Consider the following 14,181-nt stretch of genomic DNA (forward strand, 5'->3'; position numbering starts at 1 on the left):
TTGTACCAGACAGAGAGAGGCACGCTCCTCTGGACAACCGGCACTGTGGCAGCTGACGCGGTGCATCTTTTGCTATACAAGCATATGCTGCGTTATCGGACAAAACAGAGGAATCACCAGGCCTGCCGATATTTGCACCAACGAGCCACTCCGCTCTTCGCACACGGAGCGAAATCTCTCGCTTACCGTGCCCCACATATCCAATACCACAGTGCCTATTACCTTGCTGGGTACTTGGCCGGCTCTCCAATTTTCCTGCCTGCCTTCTGCCCTCACATGGGCACCCGGCCGGGTCCCCTGTGAGTTCTTTTTTCACTACTTTCGCTGTGCTACTGCTTCTCACACCAGAAGTACAGGCCCTCCTTAAGGTGTCCCATTATTGCTAGGTCCTGAAGAGACCAAATGTCCAAATGGGGTCGAAACGCCGTCGACAGTTCACAAAGGCGAACCATAACAGTGCTTATGATTGGATAGAGTGCTGTGGACCACAGTGTTATATCTCTCATGGTCACTGAAATGTTCCAAAAAATTAACACCTTGTACATATGTCACCTCAAATGTCACTCTTTTTGCTTAGGTTCAACTGTTATTTCACTGGGACACTATACACTATTGCCTAATGTTTAGCTGTTGTACAGAATATTTTCCAACTTAAAACCTTTTGTATGTATTCTTTTACCTTCTTATTTCTTATATAAACAATTTCACAAATTGACTGCATCTTTGATGAGGATGCACCTTCTACCTCCCCTTAATCTAAAGGTGACCTGGTGAGGGTTTCAGCATAGGTGCAGCGCTCTCCCTTGGTGGGGGAGGCATTAGCAGCACTCAGTCTTTCGATGTTCATCCTTCCTGTAATTAAGGATCGTAGCCGGCCTTGTATCGGTCTGGTCTCTTCAGTTTTGGCTTAACCGAGGTCAGGGAAAGGCAAGCCTGCAGTAGGTTCAGAGCTGGAGCAGACGTAGAGCGCAGCAGAGTTTGGAGCAATGGCAGCCCTCTTCTGGGCTCTCCGTCGACCACAGCAGATGAGCCCACAAGATTGTGATTGGGCCTCCTCCAGGACTGGAGTGAGTAGGTCAAGTCAAAGGCTTAGTCCTCCCTCTCCAACGACAAAATGCATTCCACTTCTGGCCCTGGGTCAGGGACGGCAGCTGAGTCACGTCAAGGTAGCGACTGGCAAGATACGATCAGGCCAAATTCCAGTCACTACCTTAGGAAATGCACAGTTACACTGGCAAGGCCTCCGGGGAGTAGCTCCTTTCTCACAATGTAGTCTGCACGGGCACACAATGTTAAGTGGCCACGGGTTGTAGCCTTTGGGGGATCGTGCCACAGACTTAACCAGGTCTCTTCTTCAACAGCACAGACGGCTTGGGCACCCCTGCTGGAACAAGTGCCACAGCTTCAACAGTTACTGGGATGATTCACTCAGGCACACTCCTGCAGTGCCATAAATTGTCCACTACAATGGTGATGACTGGTGCCGAGCGTAGAGCGCTCCAGGCGAGCTCCCACAATTTGCTTTCAAATTGACCCACAGCACCAGGGTAACAGCTCTTACTAACACCAGTGATCCATTCCTCCTCCTGAGGGGTGGCTTCCTCCTCTTTCCCCACTTCAATGCTTAAGTCCCGCACTCAAGCTTCAAGAATGCGAGCAATGCACATCCACTTTGTGAGCTAGGATGTGTGGTGAAGCTAGCATAGGGGAATGATACACTGAGATCCCCGCTAGAAGGCAACCTCCTTTTTGGTGCTGATTTTAGGCTAGTGTTGGATATGGGTTATCATTCCTAGATGACCGCCTTTGTCCCCTTCTTGTAGTGCTCTGGGGAATGCATCCTTAACTCCTCCACCTCCTCTCATTGTTGATGGCATTACCTACTGGGTAAAAAAAAAAAAAGAAAAGAAAAACCAAAGAGGATGATGGACGGAGCGTTGACAATACAAACACTCACCCCCAGTCAACTGATCTGGGTTTAATCCATCACCGTTCTTTAGCTCACTCCATCACCCCAGTTCAGACATAGCCATATGCAAATCAATCTGACCCTGTGCCTCAATGGAACAGTCCAGCCCGAACTGCCAAGCCATGTCTTTCCTGGACCGGAATCAAGCTTCCCAGGACCGGTTTCTGGCATTACAGCCGTCTTCAGCCGGGCTTGCTTGAATCCAGTGGCAAAGTGAGAAAGGGACTCACGACTGAGCTTACCCTGCCAACTTAGGGCGAACAAAGAAAAACCAAAGGGGATGATGGACGGAGCGTTGACAATACAAACACTCACCCCCAGTCAACTGATCTGGGTTTAATCCATCACCGTTCTTTAGCTCGCTCCACCACCCCAGTTCTGACATGGCCATATGCAAATCAGTCTGACCCTGTGCCTCATGGGAACAGTCCAGCCCGAACTGCCAAGCCATGTCTTCCCTGGACCGGAATCAAGCTTCCCAGGACCGGTTTCTGGCATTACAGCCGTCTTCAGCCGGGCTTGCTTGACTCCAGTGGCAAAGTGAGCAAGGGACTCACGTCTGAGCATACCCTGCCAACTTAGGGCGAACAAAGAAAAAAAAAAAAAAAGAAAGAAAAACCAAAGGGGATGATGGACGGAGCGTTGACAATACAAACACTCACCCCCAGTCAACTGATCTGAGTTTAATCCATCACCGTTCTTTAGCTCACTCCACCACCCCAGTTCAGACATAGCCATATGCAAATCAGTCTGACCCTGTGCCTCAATGGAACAGTCCAGCCCGAACTGCCAAGCCATATCTTCCCTGGACCGGAATCAAGCTTGCCAGGACCGGTTTCTGGCATTACAGCGGTCTTCAGCCGGGCTTGCTTGAATCCATTGGCAAAGTGAGGAAAGGACTCACGACGGAGCATACCCTGCCAACTTAGGGTGAACAAAGGCAAACCAAAGGGGATGATGGACAGAGCGTTGACAATACAAACACTCACCCCCAGTCAACTGATCTGGGTTTAATCCATCACCGTTCTTTAGCTCACTCCACCACCCCAGTTCAGACATGGCCATATGCAAATCGGTATGACCCTGTGCCTCATGGGAACAGTCCAGCCCGAACTGCCAAGCCATGTCTTCCCTGGACCGGAATCAAGCTTCCCAGGACCGGTTTCTGGCATTACAGCCGTCTTCAGCCGGGCTTGCTTGAATCCAGTGGCAAAGTGAGCAAGGGACTCACGTCTGAGCATACACTGCCAACTTAGGGCGAACAAAGAAAACCTACTGGGTGGCAGTCAACCTCTCCATTTTTCACACCATCTCCATCTTCTTGCTCATCCTATCTGATAGAGGCCCATGTCTCATATGTATATATATTTTTTTTGTGGGGGGGGGGCGGTGGGGGGGGAGACAAAAGTAACACCCACCCTACATATAATTTGTTTTATTCTTTTTCTCTAGAAATTACCAATAATTATAATCAAATGTATATTCCAATAATCCGCTTCAATATCTCTCCCCCTACTACAAGCTGAGGCTCATCCATTTTAAATATTTGCACAGGCTGTATAGAACACCTATACAGCTACACAAAATGGGCCTGAGACCAGATGCCAAATGTTGGAGATGCGCCGACACACAGGCATCCTTTCTACACCTGCTGTGGATGTGCCGCCCATCTCACAATTCTGGGACAACGTATTTGACATTATTCATGAAGTGACAGGATTCTGGCTGGACCGCACCCCACTGACAGCTTTACTGGGCCACATGGCCGAGGCCCCTCCGGGCATTGGCTGTCTGTCGGCCATGATGCTCCTCTTAGCCAAGTGTCGCATTGCGATACACTGGGTTTCACTAAGGGCACCCAAAGTAAACACCTGGATAAACAAAATCACTTATTGACAAGAGATTCGGACTACATACTGGGACTTAATGCCCAGGGACATATGGACCCCATTTGGGACATGGGCCAACGCACGTAAAAAATAATTAGTCCCTGCACCCCGAGAGACAATGCACACACAATCTCAGACCACCACGTAGCCTACCCGCTTCACTTAACCGCATCACTAAGAAAGCTGTGGGACTTGCAAATACTCCCTATGCTGCACACTATGCCTGGTCGTGGAAGTAGCCCCAATATGGGGCCCGCTTTAAGAGGTGGGAACAAGGGGACACACCTCTCTACTTAATACTGTTAATTGCTTGCTGTTATGTCAAACCTGGATAATGCTACCAATTGCCTCACTTTTATATTTAAAGAAGTTACGTACTGACGCCTGTTGCAGAAAGCGAATGTGCCGCTCTATATCACTCTCCAACTCTGTTGCGGCTGTTAAGTGCCATGTAGATGTTAAAAATCGATGTATTTCAAAAAATTGATAAAATCATTTATTTTTAAAATATATATTCCAATAATAACTTCAAAATATTTAGTAAAGTTTTTTTTAACTATACGTCTGTGATTCTCTTTCTATATTTATTATTACATTTAGGTATTGAATAAAGTGAAAATAGATAGATATACTATTTTTTCTTTAATAAAAATAAAAATAATACAGGTCTCTGTTTTACCCATTAACATTTTACACCCCATAAAATGCAATGGAAAAAATAACCATATCAAGGCCTTGTATTTTTTTGTGATACATCTTCAACCAGTCCTCAAAAAATCAACTCGCCCACTTGTTATGATGAGTCAGATACAGCTATATTTAGGATCTACTCGCCTATTCTGGAGAGCTGACAAAGAACAGGTGTTCTATTCAGTCCGAAAGTGGAGGAGCAATAAAGATGCCTTTAAATCTTGTTTTTATCTTTTCACATTTGCTCTATGTTCAGAGACAAAGGTCAGAAGTCAGTTTACAATTACTTTTCCTTCGCTGATTGCAGAGTTCCAGGATTTTGTACAGTGAACTGTCTGATATTTATTTATTTTATTTATTTATTTGTGTATTTTATACAGCGCGCAGGGACCCCAACGGGGCATCCCGGCGCTAACAAAAGACTCTGACAACAGGAGGAAACAGGAAGGGAACCACATTAAGAAGAAAAGAGAAGGGTTTTCAGGGATTTGCGAAATGCGGGTTCTGTTTGGGAGGAGCGAAGGGCTAGGGGAAGCTGGTTCCAATGTTGAGAGGCGCAAACCGCAAAGGTTTTGCCACCTGCCCGGGACCGTTTGAAACGGGGGGTTTCCAGCAGTAGAAGGGCATTGGAACGTAGTATCCTGGGTTTGACATAAGGACGAAGGGTGGTCCTCAGATGGGCTGACCCAGTGCCTTTGGATGCACGGAAGGCCAGCGTCATTGCCTTGAAGACACACCTTTTCGCAATGGGTAGCCAGTGAAGTTTCCGGAGATGAGGAGAGATTTGGTGTCTAGCGGGGATTCTCTCCACCAGCCGAGCAGCGGCATTTTGGACCGTCTGTAGTTTGTGACACAGGCCAGCTGTGATACCAAGGTAAAGGGCATTGGCATAATCAAGATGGGAGATGATTAGTGCCTGGATCACAGTCTTACGGCAGTCCTCCGGCAGATAGTGAATGAGCCGTTTGATTGTTCTAATTTTAGCGAAGCAAGAGGCTGCTACGGTCTGGACCTGGGTGTTAAAGATGAGATTATTATCCCAGCGTACTCCTAGATTTCTCACAGAGTCTTTGGGCGTGGGGGCTTGGCACAGGTCTACGGGCCACCACAGACTGGGATCGTGGGGAGAAGGAGATTTGAAAAACAGGATCTCCGTTTTGCCTGCGTTGAGACGGAGGGAATTAGCGTCCATCCAGTTGGAAATGTCTCTAAGGCAGGATTTCAATGGCTCGAAGGCGGAGGCGGAAAGGGTGTCAAACGTAAAAAGTAGCTGAATGTCATCAGCGTAGGATATGGACTTAATCCCGGTCTGAGCAATCAGCTTAGCCAGAGGGGAAAAATAAACATTAAACAAAAGCGGACTAAGGGAAGAACCCTGTGGGACTCCCCATCTGAGCGGTCTGGCTGGGGAACTGAAGGGAGGAGTGAAAACTTGCTGTGTACGGTCAGACAGGTAGGAAGACAACCACTTCAGGACAGTGCCCCCCAGTCTTCCCAGCAAGATCTTGTGAGAGACGGTGTCAAATGCCGCTGAAAGATCCAGCAGCACTAACACCGCCCTCGACCCTCGGTCAAGCGTCCACCTCACAGAGTCGGCCATTTCAATAAGGGCCGACTCCGTGCTGTGGCCCGACCTAAAGCCGTGCTGGGAATCGTGGAGAAGCCCATTAGACTCAATAAAAGTTGCCAGTTGAGAATGTACCAACTTTTCCAAGACCTTGGCCGGAGCAGGCAGAAGGGAAATAGGCCTGTAGTTACTGGGAAGGTCAGGGTCGAGGCTGGGTTTCTTCAAAATAGGGACCAAGGAGGCATGTTTCCATTTAGAAGGGAAACATCCTGCTCTGAGGGAGTCATTCCAAATAAGATTAAGATGGGGGTTGAGTAGGGGAGCTAAGTTTTTGAATTCCTTGGCAGGCCAGGGATCGTTGGGGGAGCCTGATTTGCATTTAAACATCTCTGTCAGGGATTCGGCTTCCGATATTGTGGCAAATTCGCACATAGAAAATGGGGTCGATAAAGGGGGAATGAGTCGCTCGATACCTCCCTCTCGATCAGCGGAGGGAAAGGATGAGTGAATGGTTTCAATTTTGTCCTCAAAGAATTGGGAGAGTTTATTACATAGCGCTTGTGAGGCAGGTTGGGATCGGAGCAACGAAGTGGGATCAGTGAAAGATCTCACAATGTTAAAAATCTCCCTGGCGCCATTACTAGCGAGTTTAATTCTAGAGGCCAGAAAGTCACGTTTGTGCTTCTCGATCATTCTCCTATATTCTTTAAGGGCAGTTTTATAGGAGGTTTTGCTGTCCAAAGAATAGTTCTGTCTCCAGTGGCGCTCAAGAGTTTTGCAGGAAGTCTTTTTCTGCCGAAGTTCGTCGGAATACCAGGGGGCTGATGGTACCGCCCTGTGAGTTTTAATGGTTTTAATGGGGGCCAGGACATCTAAGGCCTGACCAATCCAGGTGTCCAGATAATTAATGGCTAAATTAGGGTCGGACGAGGGAAGTGGTTGAGTATTGTGGAGGTGTTTTTGGAGCGCATCCAGGGTGATGCGGCTCCAGTTTCTACCTGAAGTTTTAGGGTTGATGGTAGGTCGGATTGAGCAAGGGATGTCAATCTCGAATGAGATAAAGAAATGGTCCGACCAAATTACCGGCACAGGAGGTGCCGTTCGGATAGAGGGGAGATTGGAACAAATTAGGTCAAGAATGTGACCCGCATTGTGTGTAGGTAGGGTTATGAGTTGGACTACATTACAGGCCGCAAGCGTGGAAATGAAATGACTGCTGTGTGGGCAGGATTCATTGTCAATGTGGAGATTAAAATCTCCTAAAGCGGTAAAGTTTGCGTACCGAGTGCTGAACTGAGTAATATAGTCCAACAAGGTCGATAAATGTGACAAATTCGAATGGGGGGGGGGACGGTAAATGAGTATTCCTGAGCAAGAGAAGGTCGGAGAGGTTTGGATGCAAAAAGGCAGGCCCTCTATACAGTCAATTCGGTCGAATGTGGGGAAAGAAACTGCCATGGTAGATTTATAGATTAGAGCAACACCACCTCCTGTTTTTCCGGTGGGTCTGTTGGCGCAACTAATACTGTAGCCATCTGGTAAGGCAAGGGAAATGGCAGGATTTGTGGTGTCATTCAGCCACGTTTCCGGCAAGAAGAGCAAATCCCAGTTGTTATCTCGGAGGGACTGCCAGATATCAAAGGCATGTTTTGACAACGACCTGCAATTGATAAGCGCAGATCTAAGAGTTAAGGAAGGGTCGACAGCCGAAATGGAAGTCAAGCAAGATCGTCGAGTGGTAGAAATTGTAGGTGAGAAGGAGAAATGACACACTGAACAGGCATAGTCACAAGCTTGGCTGTCCATGGGAGGGCAGGGGTGGAGCGTGCAAGGGAGAGGTCTTAACACCAATAGGTCATTCCGAGTGTATGCTGCGATGTTGTGGCAGATGGGTCGGACAGGGGGACCGGCCCCGGTCGCGTCATGATCGCGGACGAGCGCAGACAAGCTTGCCTTATGCGCGCCTTTGGCGCGCATTCGTCGCGCCCGCTGCGCTCGTCCGCTGCGCTTCCTGTTCGTGCACATTTTTATAATGAGGGGGCAGAGGGAGGGGGGTGTGGCCTCCGGATGGGCGTGCCCCGGTCAAGGCGTGGGGAATGGCGCTTGGAAGCTCGGCGATTTACTCGTTTTTGCGCTAGAACAATGTGCCAGCAGCAGGAATGGTGAGACAAGGTAGGAGCACGTGAAGTTTAAAATAGGCAAATATAACAATTTTAAAAACACAATAAAGCAGTTTCTGTATGTAGCTCCCGGCTGTGCCTCAGGAGTTTGTCAGAGTCTTAGACAGCGCGCTTGTGAGTCAGCGCGCCTTTATTGACCTGGGTGGGGGGCGTGGCCTCCGGATGGGCATGCCCCTGTCAAGGCGTGGGGAATGGCGCTGGGAAGCTCGGCGATTTCGCCCTTCCAAGCGCTCGTTTTTGCGCTAGAACAATGTGCCAGCAGCAGGAATGGTGAGACAAGGTAGGAGCACGTGAAGTTTAAAATAGGCAAATATAACAATTTTAAAAACACAATAAAGCAGTTTCTGTATGTAGCTCCCGGCTGTGCCTCAGGAGTTTGTCAGAGTCTTAGACAGCGCGCTTGTGAGTCAGCGCGCCTTTATTGACCTGGGCGGGGGGCGTGGCCTCCGGAGGGGCGTGCCCCGGTCAAGGCGTGGGGAATGGCGCTGGGAAGCTCGGCGATTTCGCCCTGCCAAGCGCTCGTTTTTGCGCTAGAACAATGTGCCAGCAGCAGGAATGGTGAGACAAGGTAGGAGCACGTGAAGTTTAAAATAGGCAAATATAACAATTTTAAAAACACAATAAAGCAGTTTCTGTATGTAGCTCCCGGCTGTGCCTCAGGAGTTTGTCAGAGTCTTAGACAGCGCGCTTGTGAGTCAGCGCGCCTTTATTGACCTGGGCGGGGGGCGTGGCCTCCGGATGGGCGTGCCCCGGTCAAGGCGTGGGGAATGGCGCTGGGAAGCTCGGCGATTTCGCCCTTCCAAGCGCTCGTTTTTGCGCTAGAACAATGTGCCAGCAGCAGGAATGGTGAGACAAGGTAGGAGCACGTGAAGTTTAAAATAGGCAAATATAACAATTTTAAAAACACAATAAAGCAGTTTCTGTATGTAGCTCCGGGCTGTGCCTCAGGAGTTTGTCAGAGTCTTAGATATGCTGTACCAATTGTGAAATGAAAAGCTGTAGGGTATCAGGTTTTTCCTAACACACATTGAAATAACTGTTGAGTCAACAAACATTTAAAAATATATTTCAGCAGTTGTGAAAACCCATATGTTTGTTCTTCTGTGTGATGAAAAAAATATTTTAATAGGATGAAAAACATATAAGAAAACTTTACTTGGTGATGTGCAAATGATAAATGTTTTCTGAAACCCAATTTGCATAGATTATTGTTAACATACTAGATCGTTTCATCAGTGAATCTGCAAGGTAGTGGCAAGGGTTTTGCACATTTCTAGGAAATGTACTGTCTGCAAATACCAGTAAGATACCACGTCATGCTCTAAAAATATATTTATGAAAAGTGAGTGTTTAAACATGAACTGAGAAACACTCCAGCCCCTGCCCTGATGGAAATGCTATCAGAAAACTGTGAGGCAAGCCAGGGATCATGTGTACCCTATTTGTGGGCTAGATTTGTATTACACATGAAGCAAACATTTAGTCTATTTAATCATACAAAAGGGTTTGGTTTAGTAGAACAGAAATGCTGAACTCACATTCTGAAGGTGCACTCATATGTAATAATGAGGAAAAAGGCGACACTGTAAACTAAAATATTTGCTAATGATCACACAAGTTGAAACCAGTTTATGGGACGAGTACATTGCAGTTAGGTCCAATAAGATTATTCAAGTTACTCGACCTGCAGGTCCAGTAACATTTATATGATTTGTTGAGGCCTGCTTCGACACATAAAATACAACAATACAACCAGCCCCTACGTGGGACCACAATACCAGCTGTAGAACAAAATCTCCACCCTGGGAAAGAGCTTTTAAAAAAATAGGGTAAGCTCTCTTCGATTCAAGGTTTTAAAGGACGTCCTTTCAACCCCCCTCTCCCCAACATTCTTGGAGCCCTCACAGGCATTACGGGGCACTGTTCAAGAGCAGCGAATAATAAAAGAGTGGCTGTGGCCGCTTATTTGTTATTCATTTTTTGCTTTTTATGAATGTCCCAGTCCTACCTACCTAATGTTTTGTTTTTTTTCTTTTAAGAAAGTGGCCGCAGAGGAAGCTCCAGGGTCCCAGTTCCCTGCAAGCTGGCTTTTATCTACAGCCAGTTGCTGGTTCCAAACCGCTGTTGGTGCTCGGTAAGTTGGCGGGACCGCCTTTCCCATTCGAAATTTTCCAAATTCTGATCAAGGATTTATTTTACTTGAAACATGTAGTTGTGTTCATTTCGGAGCTAAGAATAAAACATATTCAGGCCGCTTTTTGAGTGTGGTACTTCTTGTGCAGCAAAGGAAGTGGTTTGGAAATTACACACACACACACACACACACACACATACATACATACATACATACATACATACATATATATATATATATATACGCACACATATGTATATACGCACGCACACACACACACACACACACACACATATATTTGGGTGTGCATATGCTCTCTCACCCACTAATTACTAAGACAGTTTCTTATTGGCAGAAGGGCACCAGAATTGAAAATGTGAGAAAGAAGACTGCGAAGTACTATTAATAATACATGCATTTAATAACAACGCAACACTATATTTTTGATCACAGATAATTAGAACAGAGACATTTTCTTACCTCTATTCTGCGCTAAACCGTAGCAAATCAAGCACAAGCTGAATACTCATATCAGAATTAAAAACACTTTTTATTCCAAGCCTCTCTTAGCTCCAGAAGAGATCCAATTAAATGAAATGAAATATGAAGTGAATTTCCCAGGAACACCAGGAGCGGCCCATGCAGGTAGGAGCTGTGAGGTGGGGTGGGTAGGGAGTCCACAGACGACGAGGGAAAATCGAATTAAAAAAATAAAAAGAACTCGGGGAGCACAAGGCAAGTGGTTTTCTTTCTTTATTATTTAATTTTCCCTTGTCATCTTACCTGAACGGGCCACTCCTGAGAAAGACCAGAAATGAAAAAGTCAAAAAAACGACTTTGCACCTTGAGTGCAGCAACGGAGCTATCTGCAGATGTCTACTATGTAGCTATAACAATTAGACTTGTGTGGCCATCTCTCATGTTTAGATTTACGGTCAGAATTACATGCAAACTGGTGGTAGAATAGGCGATTGCTAGCTCCAACGTTACTGCATTTTCCTTGCTCTGTTATGGGATCGTCTGACCCTAGTCTTCATCAGACTTTTGGCTTTTGCCATTCAAGTCCAACGATTATTTGCTCTTCAATTACGAGCTAGAAAAGTTTTGTGCTCATTTCCAGCGTCAGAGAAGTTCTCATCAGTTACTAAAAGCATCTTTGAAGATATTCATACATTATTTTTCCTCTGGCTAAATCTTCTTGAAGATGACTAGTGCTGATTGTTATTCTAACTAATTATGCCTCCCAAAAGAAGACTAAAACATCTTCAAAATTCCTTTACATGTTTTGTGCTTCTCCTCCCTCCCCCCCCCCCCCCCCCGCCCCCGCCCTTGATTGTGTCATTAGGAGTATCAAAAGAGAACTACACATATTTTAGTGTTCCTTTCCAAAACATTCTTTCAATATAGTAAACAACAATGACAAAATCACGAAGATATTATTTTACCTTCCAACATAGTGAACATGATGGAGTACTCAAAAGAGTTTTAAATATCACTATGAATCCAGTATACAAATCAACGTTTAAATGTAATATACCAACTTCAAACCCTTATTTCTCTTACCCGAAAATGTGCGAGTTGCAGGGCGAGCTGCACAAAGGCATCTGGGCTAGTTCGGGTTTTCTTGATTAGCCCTTTGCCAAATGAATCAAAAGGGAAGGAGTGAAAATCTACATCATCAGCCAAAGCAGACGCAGTAGATAAGGAGTTCTCGATTACTTCTTGGCACTAAAGAAAAAGAAAAACCGTGTCAGTGCAAATGATAAAAACACTCGCTCTCACCCATTCCTTCTTTTTTAAGGTCTGGTGTTAGCTAAAACATTGGAGTTTACTGAAAGTAGAATATAAATATATATCCATTGGTTTGTTGTGTCATACACGTTTCTTCTGCCCACCACAGCATACATCATTGGAGAATAGGTTAGCCCTTTTAAGGCATTGGCCAACTTCACTGTGAGTGTCTCCATCTTGCTCTTTCACAAGAAGCAAATCCACACACAAAGTAGGTTCGGCAGCCTCCCCTCCCCAGGTCCCCCCAAAATAAAGGTTTCCACAAATAAAAGAGGCCACACTAAGGCCTTTATAAAATCCCTTCAGAGGATTAAAAAAAACAAAATACAGGTGTGTTAAGTGGGAGTGGTCATCTTAATCATAACTGCCAGGGTTTTAGACTGCTCAGATTTCACATTACACAGTTTTTCAATATGGTTATGTTTGACATTTCAATGCCTCAAAGTGGCATCTTAAGTGACACTTTATAGCGAGAAGAACCAAACACAATGTGATGTTTTATATATCAGATATTAACCTTTTGGTGGATTCTACAAGTGGAGAAACTGCAAGTCCCAAGATCGTTGTCATATGCTCAAGTTCTTATTAGGCCTGGCTGTAAATTCCATTCGTTCTTGGATTTTGCAGAATTTGAGTAATTTTGCGTTGCGCGGAGAACGCGGAATTGCCAAAAATTCCGCGGTCCGCTGAATTTTTTGCTCTTTTGAGCTTTCAAAATGCGTGTTCGCAAGATATTTCTCCCAAGCACGCAAACATTATTCGTGAACAAGAAAAAAGCATCCTGAACAAGTGGAACAAGCAATTCCGCGTGTTCACTGAACTTTTGCGTGCTCGTGGAGATTTTATTAGCGTTTCGCTGAGTTTTGCATAGTGCGATTAAGCAAATTCCGCCCACCCCTAGTTCTTATGCATGGTCACTCAGCTGTCCCTTTTTTGCTATGGCATGGACAGTATTTAAAATATTCTTCCTACTGTGCACATATGGGTCCTTGTGCTGGTGAAATATTTTTGGACTAGGAGGGAGGGACAGAGATATTGCAAAAAAAAATTTAAAAAAAGGTCGGCGGTAACGGAAAATATATTTCAAGAGGAAGTATTTCAACAGGAGGGAAAAACTACTTTGAGTTGTTTCTTCACCAAACTGAGCCAACAATGAAGGAAATTCCACTGCTGGACTCCATATTTAGCACTTTCACAAGGTATCAAAGGATTCTTATTAACATCCCACCATTGAATTAGGAACTCTATGCTACTTGCCCACAAGGCAACTAAGATCATGTGCAAGCTAATGCGAGAGAGGCACTCTCCGTCGTTTGCGTGTTACCGACCTGAAAACATATGACACCCTCTGAACATCTTTCTCTCCCCTCTCTCCATTTATATTTTTCCTGCACTTCACTTTTGCATTTCAAAGTTTTAGTAGCCACACGTCAAAAACGTTCAACGCAAGGGAACGCCTTCCTTGTTAAATGTAATACTTAGAAAGTGCAGAGGGTTAAATGCAATTCCAAAGTTCGTTGACTCATTGGTAGGATCCCGAAGGAATCAATTTCAGTAACAATATGCAACATTAATGCAGCTAATAGACGATCCAGAGATATTTCAACAAATGCTGCTGGAATTACTAAACTGGAAAGTTCCACTAATTGTATGAGGTGATAGCAACCTTGCTAGTGATCCTAGTAAAGATTCGAAGTGACAACACCCTGATTCTCGTATGTGCCATTCCAGGGTCTCGCCATTCTGCATATAATCTCTTTAGGTAGTGTACATGCCTGGTGTAAGCATCGACGCTCACAATTTACCTTTACAGTGTATTCAGCCCCACATAGATTGTGCTCCAGAACAGATGCATCCAATATCACGGAGTCTAATTCCTTACATGACCACAGAGAAACACCCACAAGAAGTATCTGATCATACTCCACTTACAAAAAGAGGGAATCCTCACCCACCAACTC

At 45.5% G+C, this 14,181-nt stretch overlaps 1 protein-coding gene across 4 annotated transcripts in view; it reads right to left on the bottom strand.

Annotated features, from left to right (window-relative positions):
* CPT1A (carnitine palmitoyltransferase 1A) overlaps positions 1-14,181 on the bottom strand; it is a 429,645-nt gene that overhangs the window by 143,745 nt on the left and 271,719 nt on the right. For all 4 annotated transcript variants that reach the window (XM_078682885.1, XM_078682883.1, XM_078682886.1 and 1 more), the window contains exon 14: positions 11,993-12,157. In XM_078682885.1, coding sequence (XP_078539011.1) covers positions 11,993-12,157 — 165 coding nt within the window. The remainder of the gene's footprint in view (positions 1-11,992; positions 12,158-14,181) is intronic.

This window comes from Lissotriton helveticus, chromosome 3_1 (assembly GCF_964261635.1).
Source record: "Lissotriton helveticus chromosome 3_1, aLisHel1.1, whole genome shotgun sequence".
Lineage (NCBI taxonomy): Eukaryota > Metazoa > Chordata > Amphibia > Caudata > Salamandridae > Lissotriton > Lissotriton helveticus.